Raw genomic sequence first — 24074 nt, 5'->3', positions numbered from 1 at the left:
ACACGATATTTAGAAAGGCAAGAGAGCTAGGTCTCCAACCAAGAATCAACTACCCAGCAAAACTGATTATATACTTCCAGGGGAAAGTATGGGCATTCAATAAAATAGAAGATTTCCAAGCATTTGCTAAGAAAAGACCAGAACTTAGTGGAAAATTTGATATCCAAGCACAGAAAGCAAGAGAAACATGAAAAGGTAAATATGAAAGAAAGGGAAAAGGAGATAAATCTTATCTTTTTCTTTAAGTCAAACTCTCTTCTATAAGGACTACATTTACATTAAATTATATATATTAATATGTTGGGAAAATGTTTTCTGTAACTCTCAAAAATTGTATGCATCATAAGAGTAGTTAGAAGAAACATGCATAGGGAAAGATTGGGGCATTAAGAAGATTTGGGGAAAGTGGGGGCAAAGAAAGGAAAAGGGAGTCGATAACACTAAGATTTACTTCAAGAAATAGGGGGGGACTTAATAGAATAATCTTTCCCATATAAAGATACACATGGGAAGGGGAGGGGAAGAACTCTCATATGAGAAGGAGAGGAAGAGACCATGAAGTGGAATTACTTAAACCTTACTCTCAGTGAAATCAAATCTGAGAGGAAAGGAGAGGAAAGAACATCTAGATCCAGTGGAATCCTCAATTCTATCTTATCCAATAGAGCAAGATAAAAGGAAAATTAAGGAGGGGTAGGGGGGAGGGAGTATAAAAAGGGAGGGAAGGAGAGGGGGGAGGGGAAGGGAGCATAAAAAGGGAGGGACTAGAAAGCGAAGTATCTCAAGGGAGGGGATTAGGGGGACTGACCTAAAGTAAATCACTGGTTCAAAAGGAGATAGCTAAAGAAGAAAGGTCAGAACTAGGGGAAGATATCAAAATGCCAGCGAATCCACAAATGACAATCATAACTTTGAACGTGAATGGGATGAACTCACCCATAAAACGTAGACAAATAGCATATTGGATTAGAACCCAAAACCCTAACATTTGTTATCTTCAAGAAACACATATGAGATGGGTTGACACTCACAAGGTTAGAATTAAAGGTTGAAGTAAGACCTTTTGGGCCTCAACTGATAGAAAGAAGGCAGGAGTTGAAATCATGATATCTGACAAAGCCAAAGCAAAAATAGACCTGATCAAAAGGGATAGGGAAGGTAAATATATTCTGTTAAAAGGGAGTATAGACAATGAGGAAATATCAGTAATCAACATGTATGCACCAAATGGTATAGCATCCAAATTTTTAATAGAGAAACTAGGAGAATTGAAGGAGGAAATAGACAGTAAAACCATATTAGTGGGAGACTTGAACCAACCACTATCAAATTTAGATAAATCAAACCAAAAAATAAACAAGAAAGAGGTAAAAGAGGTGAATGAAATCTTAGAAAAATTAGAGTTAATAGACATATGGAGAAAAATAAATAGGGACGAAAAGGAATACACCTTCTTTTCAGCACCACATAGCACATTCACAAAAATAGATCATACACTAGGTCACAGAAACATGGCACTCAAATGCAGAAAAGCAGAAATAATAAATACAGCCTTTACAGATCACAAGGCAATAAAAATATTGATCGGTAAGGGTACATGGAGAGCCAAATAAAAAATTAATTGGAAATTAAATAATATGATACTCCAAAGTCGGTTAGTTAGAGAAGAAATCATAGAAACAATTAATAATTTCGTTGAAGAAAATGACAACGGCGAGACATCCTTTCAAACCTTATGGGATGCAGCCAAGGCAGTACTTAGAGGAAAATTCATATCCCTGAGTGCATATATTAACAAATTAGGGAGGACAGAAATCAAGGAATTGGTAATGCAAATCAAAAAACTTGAGAACAAACAAATTAAAACCCCCCAGAAGAAAACCAAACTAGAGATCCTAAAAATTAAGGGAGAAATTAATAAAATTGAAAGTGACAGAACTATTGAGCTAATAAACAAGACTAGAAGCTGGTACTTTGAAAAAATAGACAAAATACACAAAGTACTGGTCAATCTAATTAAAAAAAGGAAAGAAGAAAGGCAAATTAACAGCATCAAGGATGAAAAGGGGGATCTCACCTCCATTGAAGAGGAAATTAAGGCAATCATTAAAAACTACTTTGCCCAATTATATGGCAATAAATATACTAACCTAGGTGATATGGATGAATTTTTACAAAAATATAAATTGCCTAGACTAACAGAAGAAGAAATAGATTTCTTAAATAATCCCATATCAGAAAAAGAAATCCAACAGGCCATCAAAGAACTTCCTAAGAAAAAATCCCCAGGGCCTGACGGATTCACCAGTGAATTCCATCAAACATTCAGAGAACAGTTAATCCCAATACTATACAAACTAGTTGACATAATAAGCAAAGAGGGAGTTCTACCAAACTCCTTTTATGACACAAACATGGTACTGATTCCAAAGCCAGGCAGGCCAAAAACAGAGAAAGAAAACTATAGACCAATCTCCCTAATGAATATAGATGTAAAAATCTTAAATAGGATACTAGCAAAAAGACTCCAGCAAGTGATCAGAAGGGTCATCCACCATGATCAAGTAGGATTTATACCAGGGATGCAGGGCTGGTTCAATATTAGGAAAACTATTCACATAATTGACCACATCAACAAGCAAACCAACAAGAACCACATGATTATCTCAATAGATGCAGAAAAAGCCTTTGATGAAATACAACACCCATTCCTACTAAAAACACTAGAAAGCATAGGAATAGAAGGGTCGTTCCTAAAAATAACAAACAGTATACATCTAAAACCATCAACTAATATCATCTGCAATGGGGATAAACTAAATCCATTCCCATTAAGATCAGGAGTGAAACAAGGATGCCCATTATCAATCACCTCTATTATTTGACATTGTATTAGAAACACTGGCAGTAGCAATTAGAGAAGAAAAAGAAATTGAAGGCATTAAAATAGGCAAGGAGGAGACCAAATTATCGCTCTTTGCAGATGACATGATGGTCTACTTAGAGAATCCAAGAGATTCAACCAAAAAGCTAATCGAAATAATCAACAACTTTAGCAAAGTTGCAGGATACAAAATAAACCCACATAAGTCATCAGCATTTCTACATAATTCCAACACAGCTCAGCAGCAAGATCTAGAAAGACAAATCCCATTCAAAATTACCTTAGACAAAATAAAATACTTAGTAATCTATCTCCCGAGACAAACACAGGAACTATATGAACACAACTACAAAACACTTTCCACACAACTAAAACTAGACTTGAACAATTGGAAGAACATTAACTGCTCATGGGTAGGACGAGCCAATATAATAAAAATGACCGTCCTACCCAAACTCATCTATCTATTTAGTGCCATACCCATGGAACTTCTAAAAATTTTTTTTTACTGATTTAGAAAAAACCATAACAAAGTTCATTTGGAAGAACAAAAGATCAAGGATATCCAGGGAAATAATGAAAAAAAAAATACAAAGGAAGGGGGCCTTGCAGTGCCAAATCTCAGACTATATTATAAAGCAGCGGTCATCAAAACAATCTGGTACTGGCTAAGAGACAGAAAGGAGGATCAGTGGAATAGACTGGGGGCAAGTGACCTCAGCAAGACAGTATATGACAAACCCAAAGATCCCAGCTTTTGGGACAAAAACCCACTATTTCATAAAACTGCTGGGAAAATTGGAGGACAGTGTGGGAAAGATTAGGTTTAGATCAACACCTCACACCCTACACCAAGATAAATTCAGAATGGGTGAATGACTTGAATATAAAGAAGGAAACTATAAGAAAATTAGGTGAACACAGAATAGCATACATGTCAGACTTTTGGGAAGGGAAAGACTTCAAAACCAAGCAAGACTTAGAAAAAGTCACAAAATGTAAAATAAATAATTTTGACTACATCAAATTAAAAAGTTTTTGTACAAACAAAACCAATGTAACCAAAATCAGAAGGGTTGCAACAAATTGGGAAACAATCTTCATAAAAACCTCTGACAAAGGTTTAATTACTCAAATTTACAAAGAACTAAATCAATTGTACAAAAAATCAAGCCATTCCCCAATTGATAAATGGGCAAGGGACATGAACAGGCAGTTCTCAGCCAAAGAAATCAAACCTATTAATAAGCAGATGAAAAAGTGCTCTACATCTCTTATAATCAGAGAGATGCAAATCAAAACAACTCTGAGGTATCACCTCACACCTAGCAGATTAGCTAACATGACAGCTATGGAAAGTAATGAATGCTGGAGGGGATGTGGCAAAGTAGGGACACTAATTCATTGCTGGTGGAGTTGTGAATTGATCCAGCCATTCTGGAGGTCAATTTGGAACTATGCCCAAAGGGTGATAAAAGACTGTCTGCCCTTTGATCCAGCTATAGCACTGCTGGGTTTGTACCCCAAAGAGATAATAAGGAAAAAGACTTGTACAAGAATATTCATAGCTGCACTCTTTGTGGTGGCCAAAAATTGGAAAACGCGGAGATGCCCATCAATTGGGGAATGGCTGAACAAATTGCGGTATATGTTGGTGATGGAATACTATTGTGCTAAAAGGAATAATAAAGTAGAGGAATTCCATGGAGACTGGAACAACCTCCAGGAAGTGATGCAGAGCGAAAGGAGCAGAACCAGGAAAACATTGTACACAGAGACTGATAACATTGTGGTACAATCGAAGATAATGGACTTCTCCATTAGTGGCAATGCAATGTCCCTGACCAATCTGCAGGGATCTAAAAAATACTATCCAGAAGCAGAGGATAAACTGTGGGAGTAAAAACACCGATGAAAAGCAACTGCTTGGCTACAGGGGTTGAGGGGATATGACTGAGGAGAGACTCTATATAAATACGCTAATGCAAATACCAACAACAGGGAAATGGGTTCGAGTCAAGAACACATGTGATAACCAGTGGAATCGTGCATCGGGTATGGGAGAGGGAAAGGTGGTGGGAGGGGGGTCGGGGAGGAAAAGAAAATGATCTTTGTTTCCAGTGAATAATGTTTGGAAATTACCAAATAAAATAATGTTTACAATTTAAAAAAAAAAAGAAATTTAGATTTACAATGACACATGTAAAACCCATTGGAATTGCTTGTTGTCTATGGGGGGCAGGGGTGGTGAGGAGGAGGAGAAGAGGAGGGAAAGAACATGAATCATGTAAACATGGAAAAATATTCTAAATTAATTAATTAAATAAAATGTTTCAATTTTTAAAAATAAAGTACTTGTCACATATAAAAAAAGAAATTTAGATTTAGGATAAATATTATTCTTACTTGTTTCCTTCTTCTTTCCCTTTTTCCTAAATTTTAATACTTTCAATAAATAGTTTTTTTGTATAAACCTGGCCTGAGACAGAACCTTTAGACTGCTTGGGAAGCCATCTTTTCCAAAAGTCAAAACAATACCCTGTCCTCTCAGGACACAATTATTGTTAATACTATACCAATACCAATAATTATTTATAAGGGTCAGAAAACCCTTACAACAGAGGTGGCATAAGGGAAGCAGAGAAAAAAATTTGAATCCTAAAATATCAGAAAGCAATTGTCAAAAAATTGTTTCTGAATGTAACAGAAAAAAATCAATCAATTTAGAAAAGGAAGGAAGGAAGGAAGGAAGGAAGGAAGGAAGGAAGGAAGGAAGGAAGGAAGGAAGGAAGGAAGGAAGGAAGGAAGGAAGGAAGGAAGGAAGGAAGGAAGGAAGGAAGGAAGGAAGGAAGGAAGGAAGGAAGGAAGGAAGGAAGGAAGGAAGGAAGGAAGGAAGGAAGGAAGGAAGGAAGGAAGGAAAAAAGAGAGAGAAAGAAAGAAGTTTCTTGGGGCAGCTGGTATCACAGTAGATGGAAAGCCAGGCCTGAAGTTGAGATGACTTGGTTTCAAATCTGGCCTCAGATACTTCCTAGCTGTGTGACCCTGGGCAAGTCATTTAACTCTGATTGCCATGTCTTGGTCTCTCTTCTGTCTTAGAATTGATACTAGGAGTTATTTTTTTTAAAGAATATTTTCTTGTGAGGTAAATTCCCTTGTGAATTAAATGAATGAGTGTCTTGTCTCTCCAGAATACATGTAACTTGAAAGTAGATAATCACCTCTTTTGTTTCCCCAACTACACTGGAGGAGTGCCCCAACCCCAAACGGTGTTCAATAAAATTGCTGAAAAAAATAAAGAGTGTAAACAGCCTTCTTCTACAGGAATGATCTGGCTCAGTGGCTTCAACCTATACTTTTCCACATCTCACTGAAATATTCTGCAAACTACAATTTAACTCTGCCAATGTAAAAATTGGCTTTAGCCTCCCATCATCCATTCATTCCTTCATTTATGAAAAGGAAATTATAATAAACAGATGTAAGCTAAACTTGATAATGACATACAAATCCAACTATATAAGTCAGCAGGCCCCACCTGTACTCAATGCCTATTGACAAAGTGACAGGTGAATTATCAACTGGAAGAACATCACACAGGTAGCAGTCCAAAGCCAACCGTCAAAGGCAAGAGTAGCTTTAAATAGACTCATGGGAATACAATTAAGTCAAGACAGCTGCTCTCAGAGGAGAAATAAAAGTTTGAAAAATAGACTTTTCCCAAAAACAAAATGTCAAAAATAGTTTACAAAAACAGGCCAAAATAACACACACAAGTCCCAAAACTAAATAGCATGAAAAAGAAACTCTTTTAAGTGTTCTCCAGCTAGCAGTACAGACAGGTCAACTTTTGAAAAAGAGAATTTCAAACTTCCTCTCAGAAATGAGAAGGCATTTGGGACAGCAGTGTCCTTACAAGAATAGAAGAAAGAATCAAATCCAGAAGATCTCGGAGCTTTTATACTTTTACACTTATTCCAGAGCTCCCTTAAACAGCTGGTACCTGGAATTACTAAAACTATTTCCACTCTCACCCCTGTTTATTACAAACCTGTTTATTGATCTCTGCCATTGACAGCTGCAAAGCCAAGAGCATGGAATCAGCACCACACACAGTGGTCCTCTCAGAAGGACAAAGGCTGTGCCAATTTCTTCTCAAGCTTTTAATCATATCCAAAATATTTTCAGAAAATGAAGCCATTCTCCTAAATGGAACAAATAGATGATGTTATGTAATTAAGTTGCTTAAGTTTATTTGTTTATAACACATATTGGATGTATACAAGAATAGTTGGGACACAGTACAGAGTGGTGAAATCAGAGATTCCTTCACATTCACCAGTCTTGGTTTTCATTTAATTCGGGGGGGTGGGGGGGGTGGGGGGAGAAGGTGGAGGGAAAGGGGAAAAGGGACAAATAATTGCTACCCAAACAAATTTGATCTCCTTTAGATGACTAGAGAAAAATCTTTCAGAAAAAATAATCCATTGGTATGACTGAAAACAGGTATAAGACCCACACTGTAGACATAGAAAACATATATGATTTTCAGACATATGAAAAGAAATGTAGGTGGCTCATTGGATTTATAGTTAGGCTAGAGACAGGAAGTACTGGGTTCAAATTTGACTCAAAGACTTCCTAGCTATGTATTCCTGGGAAAGTCACTCATCTGCCTTAGAGCCAATCCATAGTATTGATTCTAAGATGGAAGGTAAGGGTTTTTTTTTTTTTAATTAAAAAAAAAAGGATTGTGGAGTCAGCAAGTCATTTAATTTCCCTAGTCTTCAGTGGCTTCATGTGTGAAATGAGGCAGTTAGTCTAAACGGCCTCTGAAATCCCTTAGTTCTAGATTTCGATCCTTTGAATCTACAGATTTAGTACAGATAAAATTACTTCACAGGGCTGCTGCCAGTATTCCAAAAATACAATACTACAGCTTGTGCCTAGGAGTGCATAGATCAATGGTGTCAAACTCAAACAGAAACCTACCCACAGTATATATTGACTTAGAAAATCACAAATTAATGTTGTTATACTTGCAGTTATTTTGATAAACAACTCCCAATTTCATTTCCCTCCCTCCCCCAATTTTGTGGGGCCACCAGTTTGACATCTCTAGCATAAACAACCCAATCCAGAAACATTTCCCCTCCTTTTCTTTTCTAGTCTCTTACATACTGGCAGCCACAATATCCTAGTAGTAAAAAGAATAGCATCAAGAGCAGGACAAATCACTTCCTTACTCTGCCTCAGTTTCCTAATTTACCACCTAATTCATTTACCTACCTAATTTACCACCAGATAACTAGAAGAATCAAAAGAGATTAAAGTTGTTGGAAGAATGGCTAAAACACAAACACTCTTTTTACACATTTTCAATGCAGTAAAGCAAACCTTTTATTCTTCCCTAATTGATTTCCAGCTCACTCTATAAATTCTTTTTCAAGCAATGTACACAAATGAATTGGGGTAGGTCTTAGTCTCCATATGGTCAGGGCAGGTAACTTGCTCAATAGATTAAGAGCCAGGCCTAGAAATAGGAGGTCCTGGGTTCAAATGTGAATTCAGACACTTCCTAGCTGTGTAACTCTGGGCAAGTCACTTAACCTTCATTGCCTAGCCCTTATTGCTCTTCTACCTTAGAACTGACAGTATTGATTCTAAGACAGAAGAGAAGGATTTTTTTTTTAATGAATAAGCTCTAAGAAAAACAGAATGAAAACTTAAATACTCTGCCTCCTTCACATGAAATCATATGTATAAAGTGTTTTGTACAAGTAACATGTATGGTAAAGTACACACTCCAGTTATTGTTATCATTCATCAGCTAGACCAAGATCCCAAGAAACAGAAATAATGACAAGTTACATTTATATAAAGCTTTTAAGTTTGTAAAGTCTTTTTATCGCCACATTCCTATAATGTCCGAAGCCAAGGCTTAAGTTAGAAAAGATCCCTCTTTTAGATATTTCTCCTTTGGCTAAATATGAAATACTTATTTGGGTATCTATCATAGCATCATTAAAGTTGTGAAGGATCTAATCCATACAGGAAACAAATATCCACAGTGACATACTTAATAAAGGATCATCCAGCTGCTATTTAAAGTCCCCCAAAAAGAAAGAATTCACTATATGACCCAGCCCATTCCACTTTGGACAGCCCTGTTATGAAGTTTTTTTTAAATTGCAGGAATGCCCATCAGTTGGAGAATGGCTGAACAAGTTATGGTATATAATTGTAAAGGAGTAATATTATTGTGCTATAAGAAATGACAGGGGTGAGGGTGTCTGAAAAACCTGGGAAAACTTATATGAAGTAATGCAAAGTGAAGTGAGCAGAACCAAGAGAACACTACATAGTAAGAGCAATATTATAGGATGATCAATTGTAAATGATTTAGCTGTTCTCGACAATACAATGATCTAAGACAATTCTGAAAGTCCCATGATGAAAAATGCTATCTCTTCCATAGAAAGAACAGATGGAGTGTGAATGCAGATCAAAACATACTATTTTTACTTTTTTTCCCCCACAACCTGATTAATATGGAAATGTTTTGCACGCACTGGTATAGATTATATCAAATTGTCTGCTTTCTCAGTGAGGGGCAAGGAAAGAGGAAAAGTGAGAATTTAGAACTCGAAATTTAAAAGAAAATGTTAAAATTTTTCACATGTAATTGGGTGAAAATAAAATTGTTTTTAAAAGATTTTTCCTAGCAATTTAATAATAGTAGTAATGGTAATAGTCAGTATTTATATAGCGGTTTAAGAAATGCCTTAATTTTTTTATTTGAGGCTCACAAATGAGAAATGTGAATCCTGTGATATGTGCCTGTTTTCCTATAATTTTCCTATAATAATTAATTAAAATAATTCCTTCATGGAATCAGGAAGATTAGTCTTTGTGAGTTCAAATACATCCTCTAACACTACCTAGATAGATTTGGTCAAGTCACTTAATCCTGTTGGCCTCAATTTCCTTATTTATAAAATGAGTTGAAGAAAATGTTAAACCACTAAAGCAACTTTGCCAAGAAAACACCAAAAGGAGTCACAATAACAAGTTATTATTATTAATATATTTCGGGCACCCCCTGGCTGAGTGATCTTCGAGGAGTGGCTCTGCCAGTTTCCCCAAGTGTAGATCGGAGGTGATGACAAGAACCCGCCACCCCCCTCCACACACACTCCCGTGTAAAGCGCTCCACAAAGGGGCACTTGTCATTTTACAGGTGAGTAAACTTGCCCAAGGTCACGGGGCTGGTAAGTGCTAGGACCGAGATTTGAACCCGCGTTCTGAAAGCACGACTCCAGGCCCCTCGGCCTTCTCTTTCCCACCCTTGGGCTCACCTGGCCAGAACCCCGCGCCAAAAGCCTTCACTGCTGTTGCCACAGAAGCTCCTAGAGATTTAAACGCCGGCTTTGAAAGCGGTTGGAGTCCGCGGACCAATCAGCGGCGGCGCCCTCTGACCCGGAAGTTCTGGCATCAGAGAGCGCCAGGCGCCTGGCCCACACTGCGCATGCGACCAAGAAGACGAAGAAGAAGGACCTTAGTGAGATTCTCTCACGCGTCTTTCCAGCTACCTAGTCTGCTGTGCCGGTAAGTCTGAGCTAACTAATTGCCCTCTCTTCTTCCCCTTCTCCCTCCTCTTCACTGATAACAGCCTAGAGCCTCAAAGTTTGTAGACAGCCACCTCCTCAATGGAGCATCCCCACCTCCCCGGGAAGTAGGTGCCTATATCCCCATTTCACAGGTGAGAAAACTGAAGCCAAAGGGGCGGGGAGGGGGGGGTGGAGCTCGTACCTCTCTGGAGGTGGCCCTTTCCCATCTCACCTCGCTCTCTCCATCCTATGACACTGAGGTGGGGACTGTGGTGTTGGGGGCCCCTTGTATCCTATTTAGGATGTGACCCCTCAATACTAATTGCCGTTATTATAACCAATTATATATAACATATATAATACTATGTCTGTTAATATATAGTAATATCTAAAAGATATATAAGTATGTGATTGTATTGTTTACAGTGTGTATGAATATATATCTGTAAATATGTATGTGTACATACATATTTATGTATAATACATAATGTATATGTATAATAACATATAATTATATAAATTGCAGTGTATATTAATATTTTATCATCTGTAAATATATAGATATATTTTTGCAGCATAGATTTTATACAGATATATTTGTGTATTAACACTGTATATATCTATAAATAGTATTGATTTCTTTATAATTATTATTTATAGTATATTAATACTATAGATCTATAAAATAGTATAGATTTATGTATAATTATATCATTTGTAGTGTATTACTTTATAATCTGTAAATAGTATAGATTGACATATAATAAATATATTATTAGCAGTGTGTATTAATGCTATATAATCTATAAATTGCATAGATTCATATATAATTAATTATAGCCAGTTGTATTTTTAACATATAATATGCAATATAGCACTTTAACGTTTGCAAAGCACTTTGTAAATATTAACTCATTTGACCCTCATAACAAATCTTGGGAGGCAGGTGTCCTGATGATCCCATGTTACATATGAGGTACCTGAGGTAGACAAAAGGCCAACTGACACCTAAAGTCACACAGCTATTAAGTGACTCAGGCTAGATTTGAAATCAGACACTAACAATGAGACCATCTAGTTGCCTCTAGGAAATAAGATCAAGAGCTGGAAGGGGCCTTAAAGACTGTCTGATGGAACTCCCTTATTTTGCAAGTGAGGGAACTGAGGCTTAAAGACATAAGCCCCTCGAAGATCATTTAATGGAAGGAAATAAACCTAAAATCATGAGCACATACTTCTAGAGCTAGAAGGGATCTCAGTATCCCTTTAGTGCAGCCTCATTTTTACAGAGGAGAAAACTGAGGTTTAAAAGTCAAAGACTTTGGCACTAGAAGAGCCTCAGAATACATCTCTTCCAACAGGTTCTATTTCCTCACCTATAAAATGAGGGGGTTAGACTAGGTAACTTCTAAGGTCTTTCCAACTCTAGATCTTGGTTCAAGGACCCTTAAATTTAGAGGCCAAAGGACTCTCATAGTCCATCTTATTCCCTCACCTATTTTATTTTATTTTTTAATTAATAAGCATTTTTTCTCTTTATTCCCACCCTTAGTTTAAAAGAAAAAGAAAACTCTTGCAACATATCCACTGTCAAGCAAAACAATATTCCCATATTGTCTCACTCTGCATCTTGAATCCATCTTTCCATGAGGAGGTAGGCAACATATTTCATCATTAGTCCTCTGAAATCAGGATTGTTCATTAATTATGTTGATCAGAATTCTTGTCTTTCATAGTTGTCTTTACAATGTTGTTCGTGTAGAAATTGTTTTCCTGATACTGGTCAATTTGTTCTGCTTCAGTTCATACAAGACTTCCTAATTTTCTCTGAAACCAACCTTTTCATCATTTCTGATTACAAAATAGTATTCCAGAATTTATACACTATTATTTGGTCACTCGTTCCATAACTGATGAGTATCCCTTAGTTGCCAGCTTTAATCTGGAGTTTATAGGCCTGGTAGAGGTATCATGGAGTTAGAGGGTATGCAAAGGTTGTATTTAGTGACTCTTTGGTCATGGTTCCAAACTGATTTCTAGACTGTCTGGACTAAAGCTCTGTTAGATCAATAGTGCATCAATATACCTGTTTTTCTGATGCTCTTTCACCATTGTAGTTTTCTTTTTTTGTCATATGTGCCAAAATGGTGAACCAAACTGGGAACCTCAAAGTAACCTTGTCTTTCTCCAATTATCAGTGACTTGAAACATTTTTTGTTGTTACCTCAGTGTCTTCATTTTAGCGGTGTCTATTCAAATGCTTTGACTATTTTTCAGTTGGAGAATGACTTAGTCTTAGGAACTTGAGGCAATCCCCTTTATGTCCTTTATCAAAGAAATTGTAGTGATTTTCCTCTCTTATTCTTTCCTTTCTAATTTTTGCTATATTGTTATTTATGCAATTTTTAAAAATTTTATGTAATTTAAGATTGTCTGTTGTATCTTCTATAATCCTCTTCTTTTGTAATAAACTCTTCCTCGTTCACAGATCCAAAAAAAATGTTTTTCTTGAGCCTTTTATTTGTTTGTGATGTGACCATATCTATAGTCATATATCCCATTTAGAAGTAATCTTAGTATGTAGTAGCAGTGTTGCTCTGAACCTAATTTCAGCCTAGCAGCTTTCCAGATTTTCAGCAGTTTTTATAAATAGTGAGTTCCAGGAGCCCTGTAGCTAGTGGGGTTGGGGGTGGTGGTGGTGGTGAGCTTATTGAGCCACTTCTTCCTTTTATAGATAAGGAAACTGAGGCTTACAATCATAAAATCATTTCTAGAGCTGAAAGGATCATAGAGTTTAAATTTGGAGGTAGCTAAGTACAAAGTGGATAGTGCCATGTCTGAAGTCAGGAAGATTCATCTCCCCGAGTTCAAATTTGACCTGAGACACTAGCTGTGTGACTTTGGGCAAGTCACTCCTCATCTATAAAATGAGTTGGAGAAAGAAATGACAAACTACTCCAGTAAAACTGCCAAGAAAAAACCTCAAATTGACTCATGAAGAATCAGAAATAACTGAACAGCAACAAAGTTTAAAGTTTATAGGTTAGGAAACTAAGACCTAGGGAGGTAACATGTCTTGTCCTAGGCCACACAGATAGTAAATTTCTAGAGCAAGATTTGAACCAGGTGTTCTGACTCCAGAATCATTGCTCTCACATTGGCTTCCCCTGTCATCAGGTCCAAGCATATATCATTTTACAAATGATAAAACTGAGGTCCAAAAGTGATTTTTCCAGTGTCACACAAGAAGCGGAGATTAAAACTTGGGTTCTTCAACCCCTAGTAGTCAGCCACCATGTATTTATTAAGTTTCTACCATGTGTCAGACATTTGTGCAGGATACTTGGATTGAAAAGAACAAAACAATGATCTTCCCTCTGGGAGCTTCCATTTTATTAGGGGATAAAACATGTATATAAACAGTTCATGCAAAATAATTCAACAAATAGAAGCCTGTGCAGAAAAGATAAGACAAGAGATAGAGTGTCCCATGTGAGGAAGAGAGAGAAGCTAGTTCAGTGGGACTGGGGACTTTGTGCAATGCAGAATAAGGTCAAAAGCAGAAATTAGAAACAGGTTGTAAAGGCCTAATAAGTGCAGAAGGGAGTTAACTCTAGAGGAATTAGGAAGCCACTGGAGTTTATTAGAAGTGAAGTGATATCCTGTCACTTAACTTTGGCAACTAGTGTAGAGGATGGGCCATACAGGAAGAGTCCAGAGGGAGATTGTTAGGCTCTTGGACTAGTCCAGGGAAGAGGTCATAAGAGCCTAGGGAAGATATTGGCCATATGAGGAGAGAGGGGTAAGGATATAAAAGGATACCCTCTCTTCATGCCTGTGATCTAAGAGGACTGATTTGTCCAGAACACTGAGAAAGGTTTGGGATTTGCCCAGGGTTACACAGGCAGCATCTCTATGTCAGGAGCAGGCCTTGAACTTAGACCCTCTTGGCTTGGAGGTCAGCTTTTTGTGGGCCCTTTGGCCTCAGGTCCAGGCTCTTCCCTTGGTATCCCATGGCGACAAATAACTTATATAGTTTAGGTCACAATGCTAAAATTATCCTTTACAACTTGTCTATGGATTATTATATCTCCAATGCATATGATAGGATATAGTCAATCAGTCTCAATAGAAGATGCTCTCTTTCTTTACATGTGAGCAATGAATCCAAGAGTCCTCTCCAATCTTTATAGATGTTGGAGTAGTTAATATTTGGAATGACCCTTCCCAGGAAGGCTGAGTTGCTCTAGTACACTGGAAGTTCTTTATATATACCTTGTCTCCTGGGTCCAGGTCATGAAGTGAAAAGTGTAGTGGTCCAGCTTGTACTGTGTCTCCAGATTCATGGAGTTCATGCAGTTTGTGCTGTAGTTCCTGTATATAGGAAGCAATAGAAATATCTCCCCCTAATAGTGATGTATATTCAGGGGAGAAAGGCTTAGCCTGTATAGGTGGATGTTCAAAAAGAATCTCAAATGATGAGATGTGTAGGTCTTCCCTGGGCCTGCTTCTAAGATAAAATAGGACCAGAGGGAGAATTTTAAATGTCTCAGTGCATAATTTGCCAATCCTGGTTTTAAATTCTCTGTTCTTTCTTTCAACTTGGCCTGAGCTCTGGGGATGATATGGTACATGGAATTTGGGAGTTATCCCCAAACAGGAATCGTTAGTTATGTTCTCTTTTCCTCTTATCCTCAAATTATTGTAATTTCATAGCTGATATGTTTACAAGACCCCCTGGAGAGACTAGTCTTCTGCAGGTCTCAGGGGAATGTATAAATGGAGATTTTGAACCCTAGACTTCATTCCCCAGAAGTCTTTGATATTTCCCAGAATTCCCCATAATCTCTCCTGTGTCTCCATGTTGGCGAGATCACATTATTGGTATTTAACTGTCTGTAACACCTCCCACGCTCTCTCTTCTTGCAGGATGTAGAATCAGCTGTTATGGTGGTGAGTGGGGATGGCTAAAGATGACTAACCAGCCATGGGCATGTGGTTTTTATTTTGTACCTCTTTATTCCTTGATTTCTAATGATTTTTAATAAACCTCATAAAACATAATTTTTATTATTAGAGATTATAAATTTAATTTTTACAACTGCTTTAACTCTGCTTATGTTTTGTCACAGAAGATGAAACAAGATTCCTCTCGAAATGCTGCTTACACCGTGGATTGTGAGGATTATGTTCATGTGGTGGAATTTAATCCATTTGAGTGTGGTGATGCAGGAACTTTAATTGCATATGGTGGCAATAATTATGTTGTTGTTGGCACTTGTACATTTCAGGTCAGTGTGCAGTATTAGAGCAATTACTGAAACTAGATGGGGGAAAGTATGCAGTGAAGATCTTAGAGTAAAAAGATTTCACCATTGGTCTGAATGAGAATTCTAAGTCAGCCTTTGTTCATTTTAACTTAAAGAACAAAAGACCAAATAATTGAGCCCTCATATGGTGCAAAATATGTTCCAAAAAACTATAGTAAATTCCTGTTTTTCCTAACATGTTTGGGTCCTAACATGTTCTGGCATTTATTATTCTGGGTAAATTATGCAGTAAAACCTTCATCTACCGAGGCTCAGGAATAATTAATTTTTTTTCTTATGTTCCACCATCATAATAGAAAAAAATGGCCTGACAAATTGATCATTGGGATTTATTTAAAATAACTTCCAGATATAACATAAGATTTGTCCTAATTATTGGTCTTAAATACCTACATATATGGTGCCAAACTATAATTAGTGTTCAAAATGAACCCTAGAGTATTACAATATCTTCAGTCATCAGAAATTTAATCACATCAAAAAAAAAGGGAAGTTTCTTTTATCCCTCTACAAAACGACTGAAAATCAAAACGTATTTATGATTAACCTTTTAGCAACCAAAATATTCAGTGTTAATGCAATGCATGTTTTACTAGTTCCAAAGAACTAAAATGTGCTTTTAACATTAAATCTGTACTGAACATAATTTAATATTTGGCTCTGAAAGCACTTTTGGATCATGCAATGATTGGCTATGCTAAGCATTACTTATTTCTGCACACTTCTGTAGCTTTCTAGGAGGTACGTGTTTGAGTTAAATCTATACTGACCTTGCATGGTTCCTTTAAAAAGGCTGAGATTTAGCTGCTCTCTGGGTGATCCAAGAAAGCCATACCAAATTGTCCTGTGTCAAGAGTGAAATATCCTAGATACTCCTGGCCCACAAACTGGTTCTTGTATTGATTTTTTATCAGGTCCGCCAAGTGACAGTAGGCAGCTCCTTGGAACCAAATGGGAAGCATCATTAAAGGGCACCTAATTGGGGCAAATTGTTATGAGGCAAATAGTCAGCTTTTTAAAAAAATTGTGATGCAGGCTACTTACCCACAGGGGGAAAAAATCCATTCAGAGTCACAAGTTAAAGGAAGTTTTAAACATCTGTACATATATTCATGCATATATATTTATATGTTGTGGGTTTTTAAATTAATATTCAATAACTATTATATTTTAAAGTTTTATTAATAATAACTAAAGTAGGGGTGGCTGGGTGACTCAGTGGATTGAGAGCCAGGCCTAGAGATGGGAGATCCTAGGTTCAGATCTGGCCTCAGACACTTCCTAGCTGTGTGACCCTGGTCAAGTCACTTAACTCCCATTGTCCTCTAGACCTTACCACTCTTTGGCCTTGGAATCAATACATAGTATTGATTCTAAGACAGAAGGTAAGGGTTTTTTAATAATAATAATAATAACTAAAGTAAAAGGAAGTACCTGAACTCAGCTTGGTCTGAGTAAAAAAGAGGACATGGGAGGAATTACAGCCCACTTAAATACAATCACACAAAACATGAGGATGCCAGAAAAGGGAAAAGGATGCTTGGTAAGACAGAAAGGAACTTTGGATAATGTAGTTTTAGGGGTTCAAGAATTTCTAACTATACAATATATATGTATTAGATAAATAGGTCCCTTCAGAATCACAAGTTAAAGGACATTTTAAACATACATATGCTATATGTATGTGTACTGTGAGTATTCTTTATGTATAGTCCATATATACTATAAACATGTATATACACACATACATACAAATTCAGAGGTCCTGCTTTTAGAACCTAAGAGTTGTGTACATAACCAAGTTTTGTACAAAAAGAACTATAAGAACTAAGGGATATATTTCAGTTCTTTTCACCACCTATTGGAAAATCAAAGAGATTTTAATTTGTTTTTTAATGACAAATATGGGGAGGGGAAGGATCAGAATTAGACAAACAGGGATTTGGAGGGAGGAGAGCCAAATAGATACTTTGGGAAAAGGGAACAAGATGGTTAAAAAGGCAAAAAAGAAAGGAAGGAAATAGCCAGACATATAAAAAGAAGAGGAAAAGAAAAGTGGGAAGAAATATTCAGAAGATTCTTAGTAAAAAATGATTAGAAACAGGCCATTCTCTATTGGGTATATTAATACTACTTATTTGAAATTCTTATTAAATGATTTACTACTCTTTGGAGGTCATCAGCTTATCTACATTCCATGCCCTGCAGTAAAATGTGGTGTACATGGAGATTACACAGTAAATACAAGCTGAATAGAGTCTTCACTTTACAACATGCCCGTGCCTGGAATGGAGACATTTTAAGACTTTTGGTCAACTTTTTATCTGTGACTTTAGACAAGTCATTTTAAGAGTTGTTTCCTTCTCTGAGGGTTCAACTAAATAATCTTGAATATCCTTTTCAGGTCCAAAGTTATGATGCTCTGATTCTTACTTTTCCATCAGCCGGTCATGGCTTCCACATCAAATACGGTGGAAGAAGTATATGTTAGCAACATTTTGTCTAATTTTCAAAAGCAGATTGTCTTGATTTCCTGTCTCTACGGTAACATGCAGTCCCACATTAGCCTCAAAATAACATCCATCTCTGCCCCTACCACACTCACCCGCCCTTTTAGCTGGCTTAGGGCATGTTATTGGCTGCCAGGAATAAGCTTCTTTGGTGACACATGATTGCATAGACTATATAATCATTAGGTTTTGTAAGGCTTTTTTCTCCATAAAATTCCATGTGTTAGTTTGGTAACAAATTACAGTGTCTAATGCATGCATGTCGTTCCAATATCCACAGGATTCATATTTTGATCTAAAAACCTATAGAATTCATTTTTCAGAATTTCAGAATTGATTGATTATTCAAGTAGAGAAAACTAAAAATAACCTGAAGTCTAAAAAGTGAGGTTTTGTTGGACTCCACAAATTATTTTTAAATTGTTTAGCAGATATCCCTAGACAAACTGAGATGTCAGCTAACATTACACATCTAGCATATATGTAAGCCATAAAGTTATAAAGCCTAATGTGTTTCTCTCCCTGACAAATTGATTTCCATTCCTTTTCACTTACTTTTCTTTAATTTTTAAAGAAATGATTTATTGTTACTCTGAAATAATGTAAAATTATAATCCTTTTTCCAATGGTGACAATAAATAAGTATGAGGGAACATTTTGAGCTTATCTACTGAGTGAATCTCCTGGTGTCCTAGATGCTCATGCCTATCCTGGGGAGGTGAGAAAGAACTTGCAGTAGTTATCATAGAGAAAAACCTTCCAGAAAACACAGAATTTAATCTACGGGAAATTCTTGGATTGCCCTTAGAAAGATAAAGAGAATATTCAAGTAGAATGCCCTTAAAAAATAACAATTACTGTATATCCTGTATATGTCTTTTTCTTATTATTATTTTAAACCCCTACCTCAATTCTTAGAATTGATACTAGATATTGATTCCAAGTACTATGCACCTAAAGTTAAAATGACTTCCCAGGGTCACACAACTAAGAAATGTCTAAGGCCAGATTTGAACCTAGGTCCTCTCAACTCCAAATCTGGTGCTTTATTCATTTTGCTACTTAGCTGCCTCTCTGTTTTATCATTGAACATGAAATTTTGTGAGATCTTGGCTGGATAGTAAGCTAAATTTTGCTTATAGCAAAAACTATTAACTGACTTATTAAGATTTTCCCTTTTATGCATTTCTTAGAATATTAACTCAAGATGACAGCTGGGTGACTCAGTGAATTGAGAGCCAGGCCTAGAGACAGGAGGGCATAGGTTCAAATCTGCCCTCAGACCCTCATAGCTGTGTGACCCTGCGCAAGTCACTTAACCCCCATTGCCTATCCCTTACCACTCCTCTGCCTTGTAACAATACACGGTATTGATTCCAAGATGGAAGGTAGTAAGGGTTTATTAAAAAAAAAAGAATATTAACTCAAATCAGTTCAGTAATACTAACCCAGTCACATAGCTACAAGGAGTTTCCTTGTAGCAGTCAATTAGATCTAACTAAATATCTTTTGCACAGAATCCAATAAATAGCCCAAATAATAAGAAGTTTTATAGTTACTTTACTTTTTGAGCTGGGCAGATGACATATAAGTAAACTAGTCTCAAGAATATGACCAAAAAAGCAATCCTTAGATTAGCTTGAACATCCTCCAAAGTAATATAAAATAATAAATACAGGACTAGGTCCCAGGTCCCCTGGGAAGGAGGGGCAGCACAATGATGAGCATGCAGTAAGAGTATAATTTCTTGTAAGTACAGAAATCATTTTCAGAAATTTTTACTTTCCAAGATAAAAAGCATTTCTTTGTGACTCTATGTATTGTTCTGAATTCACACAGCTTCTTTTCCCAAGTCACCCAAATGCCTTATCCTCCCTGAATTCATCGATAGCTCTTCACAATAATGACCCTGAAGCACTACACAATAATTAAATGACTCCCAAAGAACAAATTTAAAATCTAATTTCATGCTAATAAGTAACTCAGGTTTTTAGTAACTCATTTAACAAGAATATACCAGTCTCCCTACATCTTAACATATTAAAAACTATTTTATAGCACTAAAAACTTAAAATTTGTTCATTAAGAAAAATGTGGTAATGATGATTTATTTTGTAATATAATAGAGTAATATTTGATTTAGCCTTAGTTGATCTTAATTCCATCTTGAAACATATTACATCATGTTTTTCCCTGTAATGGTTATGAAAATATGTCCTGATCTCTTTAGGAGGAGGAGGCAGAAGTGGATGGGATTCAGTATAAAACACTACGAACCTTTCATCATGGACAGAGAGTTGATGCTATTGCTTGGAGCCCAGAGACCAGGCTTGATGCTTTGCCTCCAATAATCAGGTAAAGTGGGATGAATTAGATGCAAGAATTATTGGTGTTCCTGGTTAGAATAAGTGACCTCTATGCCTTTGACTGATTCCTAACAGAAGAGACCAGTCTTTGAATCCTTTATATCACTTTGGATAAGTCATACACCCTTTCTGAGCCTTAAGCATTCTCATCTGTAAAGTGGAGTTTACATTGGCACCATCTCTCACTTGTGGCCCCTAGTAGCTGCTAGCATGCGGCAGCGGCCACACCCCAGGCAAAGGCTTCAACAGGCCGGCTAAACCTTGTGAGGGTAGCCATCGGGTCGTGGACCCCTGGTGAACCAGGGCTTTGCTCACCCAGCATGTGAAGACTGCTTAGGCTGAACAGCCGGAAGAAACCAATAAGAAGGTTCAACGGCTGAGAGGGTGATGCAGCAAAGTGCTCAGGGCGTGTTGGAGCACAAAGGACAACATGGCCATCCAATGAAGCTGAGGAAGTCTCCAGGTGTAACGACTTTTCGTGCCACTGGACCCAGGCTTCCAAAGCCGAGAGAGTGGGACTGTCTCTGTGCATCGACTTTTCCACTTAAGTCTCCTTCACGCACAAGTGTCTTTGTGCACACTCATCTACATCATAGATGAAAGCACACAAAGACAATCATCATCCTCGGTTACCGAGAGACCACTACTATAATATCCGGAGAAAATGTTTTGTCCCAACATGATCTAAATTGATGTCAGGCATTACTTATGATATTTATGAGCTCTTAAAATCACCTCTTTGATCAGTATAGCAAAAAATACATGTCTGGGATGCATTCAGCACCTTTCTAACTGATGCTTAACCTTAGTTTGTTCTCAAAGGCTCATAAACCCTCATCAGTCTCCACTTTTTGGTGAGCTTCTTGTCAGAAGGGCCTCTGTTCAGTGTCATAGGATCCAAGATTCAGAATTGGAAGAACCTTGGAGGCCCTGGTGGATAGCATTTTCTTCATGGGGACCTGGGGCCCAGAACAGATTTGACATGCTCAGAGTTGCTCAGCTAGTAAGAAAGCACTAAGATTTCCATCCATTCTCCACTGTTCTGCCTTATATTGATGTCAGCTTATTATTTGGCCATTGACATAGTTTTGTTTCAGCCACAAGTTAATCTTCTTGAGCTAATCAGTTTAATTAAGAGACAGCCTGAAGATTCAGCTTCCAAGCCCTTTCCCACGCTCTCTCCTTGGTCAATAGGGACTATTTCATTTGTATTTCTGAATGCCCAATCCATATACATGTTTATTAAATGGTAGTTTGTTGGCTAATTAAGTTTCCCAACAATCTTGTGAAAGATCTAATTGTAATTATTATTGTGCCCATTTTTAGATTAGAAAATTGAATCTCAGAGCAGTTAAGATGTAGTGACATTGTAAGTCCCAGGATGCTAATACAGGTCTTCTGACTGTTACATAGACTTCCTACAGATTAAGTTTTCTCTTAACAATTTTCCTCTTCATTTTATTTTTGTTTAAAAAAGGAAAATCAATGTATTTAAGGTTTTATTTTAGGGTTTTGGTTTTCTATGAGCGTTCTTTCAACAGTGACCAATATAAAGGTGTGTTTTGTATGATAATAAAATTTTAATTTAATTGAAAAGAAAAGAAAATATTATCTTTGAGTTCTAAACAGTTTTAAGATGTTCTTTGTAGGGAAAAATTAGATTATATGCATTGAGTCTTCCTAACTGATGATCATATTTTTATGTCACATTTTATCAGCATTTAACCCACATACACACATATTTAGCTTTTTCTAAACTTATAAATTTTCTTCCCATCTAAATTTTAATTTCTTTAGAAATACAGATTACATAGATTATATCTTAAATTTTTTTATCTTTCACATCCATGAGCACAGTGTTTTGTATTCATTTTTTTAATGCTGCAAGAACTTGTCCACTTTTTATTTAGAATATTTTTCCATAGTTTATATTTCATGATTTTTCCTGCCCCCTTTCTTTCCCCCATCCCAGACAAGCAATTCCTCTGGATTATACATATATTATTGTTCAAAGCCTATTTCCATGTTATTCGTATTTGCAGTAATCTTTTAACATAAAAACCCTAATCATATCCATATTGAGCTATATGATTGATCATATGTTTTTCTTCTATGTTTCTTTTCCCACAGTTCTTTCTCTTAATGTGGATAGCATTATTTCTCATAAGTTCCTCTGGATTGTCCTGGATCATTGTACTGCTAACAGAAAAGTCTATTACATTCAATTGTGCCATAATGTATCAGTCTCTGTGTACAATGTTCTCCTGGTTCTGCTCCTTTCACTCTGCATCAATTCCTGGAGGTCTTCCAGTTCACATGGCTTTATTCCTTTCAACACAATAATAGTCCATAACCATCAGATACCACAATTTGTTTAGCCATTCCCCAATCAATGGATATCCCCTCATTTTCCAGTTTTTTGCCACCACAAAGAGCGTGGCTATGAATATTTTTGTACAAGTCTTTTTCCTTATTATCTCTTTGGGGTATAAATCCAACAGTGGTATGACTGGGTCAAAGGACAGGCATTCTTTTAAAGCCCTTTGTGCATAATTCCAAATTGCCCTCCAGAATGGTTGGACCATTTCACAACTCCACCAGCAGTGTATTAGTGTCCTAATTTTACCACATCCCCTCCCAACATTTATCACTTTCCTTTGCTGCCATATTGGCCAATCTTCTAGGTGTAAGGTTGTGCCTCAGAGAGTTGTTTTGATTTGCATTTCTCTAATCAGGAGAGATTTAGAACACTTTTTCATGTGCTTATTGATAGTTTTGATTTCCTCATGTGAAAACTGCCTATTCATGTCCCTTAACTGTTTGTTGATTGGGAAATGGCTTGATTTTTGTAAATTTGACTTAGTTCTTTATATAGTTGGGAAATTAAACCTTTGTTAGAGAGTATATTCAGTTTTTTTAATGAGTGGAAAATAAATGATATGAAAATTCATCAATAATATCTGCTCTTTTTATTTTTTTTTAATTTCATTTCTAGTGACCAATTTTTTGGGGTTTTTGTGTGTTTTTTTAGATTTTGTACTGCAGCTGCTGATAAGAAGTTGAGACTATTTACTTCAGATCTTCAGGATAAAAATGAATATAAGGTACATAGTAATAGATGTAATAATATAAAGAACTACAAACCTTTACAAATTATTTGTTTGCTTTTAAATATCCGTTTCTACAGTATATTGAGCAATAAAACATTTACTGCTTAAAACATTGTAAAATGTATGCTGCTCTGCTCCCCCCCCAAAGGGATAAATAATAATAATATTTGTATTATCTGCTTTCCTGTGTTTGAGAAAAATGCTTTACCAACTATAAAATGCTCCCTACCTCAGCAGTTTTATTATTGTTCTTAGTAGAAAGCAGAA

At 36.6% G+C, this 24074-nt stretch overlaps 2 protein-coding genes across 8 annotated transcripts in view; one reads left to right on the top strand and one right to left on the bottom strand.

The window, feature by feature from the left end:
* The window catches only part of PARPBP (PARP1 binding protein), an 83067-nt gene extending 72677 nt beyond the window's left edge, over positions 1 to 10390 (bottom strand). For 4 of the 5 annotated variants that reach the window (XM_016425815.2, XM_007503326.3, XM_016425816.2 and 1 more), the window contains exons 1-2: positions 10240 to 10390; positions 6933 to 7086 (exon numbers count right to left, since the gene is read on the bottom strand). In XM_016425815.2, the coding sequence (XP_016281301.1) occupies positions 6933 to 7082 (150 nt within the window). In that variant the 5' untranslated portion in view covers positions 7083 to 7086; positions 10240 to 10390. The remainder of the gene's footprint in view (positions 1 to 6932; positions 7087 to 10239) is intronic. The other variant, XM_016425817.2, reaches the window with a different exon arrangement.
* The window catches only part of NUP37 (nucleoporin 37), a 52167-nt gene continuing 38465 nt past the window's right edge, over positions 10373 to 24074 (top strand). Inside the window, exons 1-5 of one of the 3 annotated variants that reach the window (XM_001365526.3) lie at positions 10373 to 10489; positions 12044 to 12145; positions 15627 to 15782; positions 20562 to 20686; positions 23729 to 23801. In XM_001365526.3, the coding sequence (XP_001365563.1) occupies positions 15627 to 15782; positions 20562 to 20686; positions 23729 to 23801 (354 nt within the window). In that variant the 5' untranslated portion in view covers positions 10373 to 10489; positions 12044 to 12145. Of the gene's footprint in view, positions 10490 to 12043; positions 12146 to 15623; positions 15783 to 20561; positions 20687 to 23728; positions 23802 to 24074 lie in introns of all 3 variants that reach the window. The other 2 variants (XM_007503327.2, XM_016425820.2) reach the window with 2 other exon arrangements.

The sequence above is a fragment of the Monodelphis domestica genome, chromosome 5 (assembly GCF_027887165.1).
Source record: "Monodelphis domestica isolate mMonDom1 chromosome 5, mMonDom1.pri, whole genome shotgun sequence".
NCBI lineage: Eukaryota > Metazoa > Chordata > Mammalia > Didelphimorphia > Didelphidae > Monodelphis > Monodelphis domestica.
The sequence above is the reverse complement of the archived record's forward strand: the minus strand, read 5'-3'. Positions and strand labels throughout refer to the sequence as shown.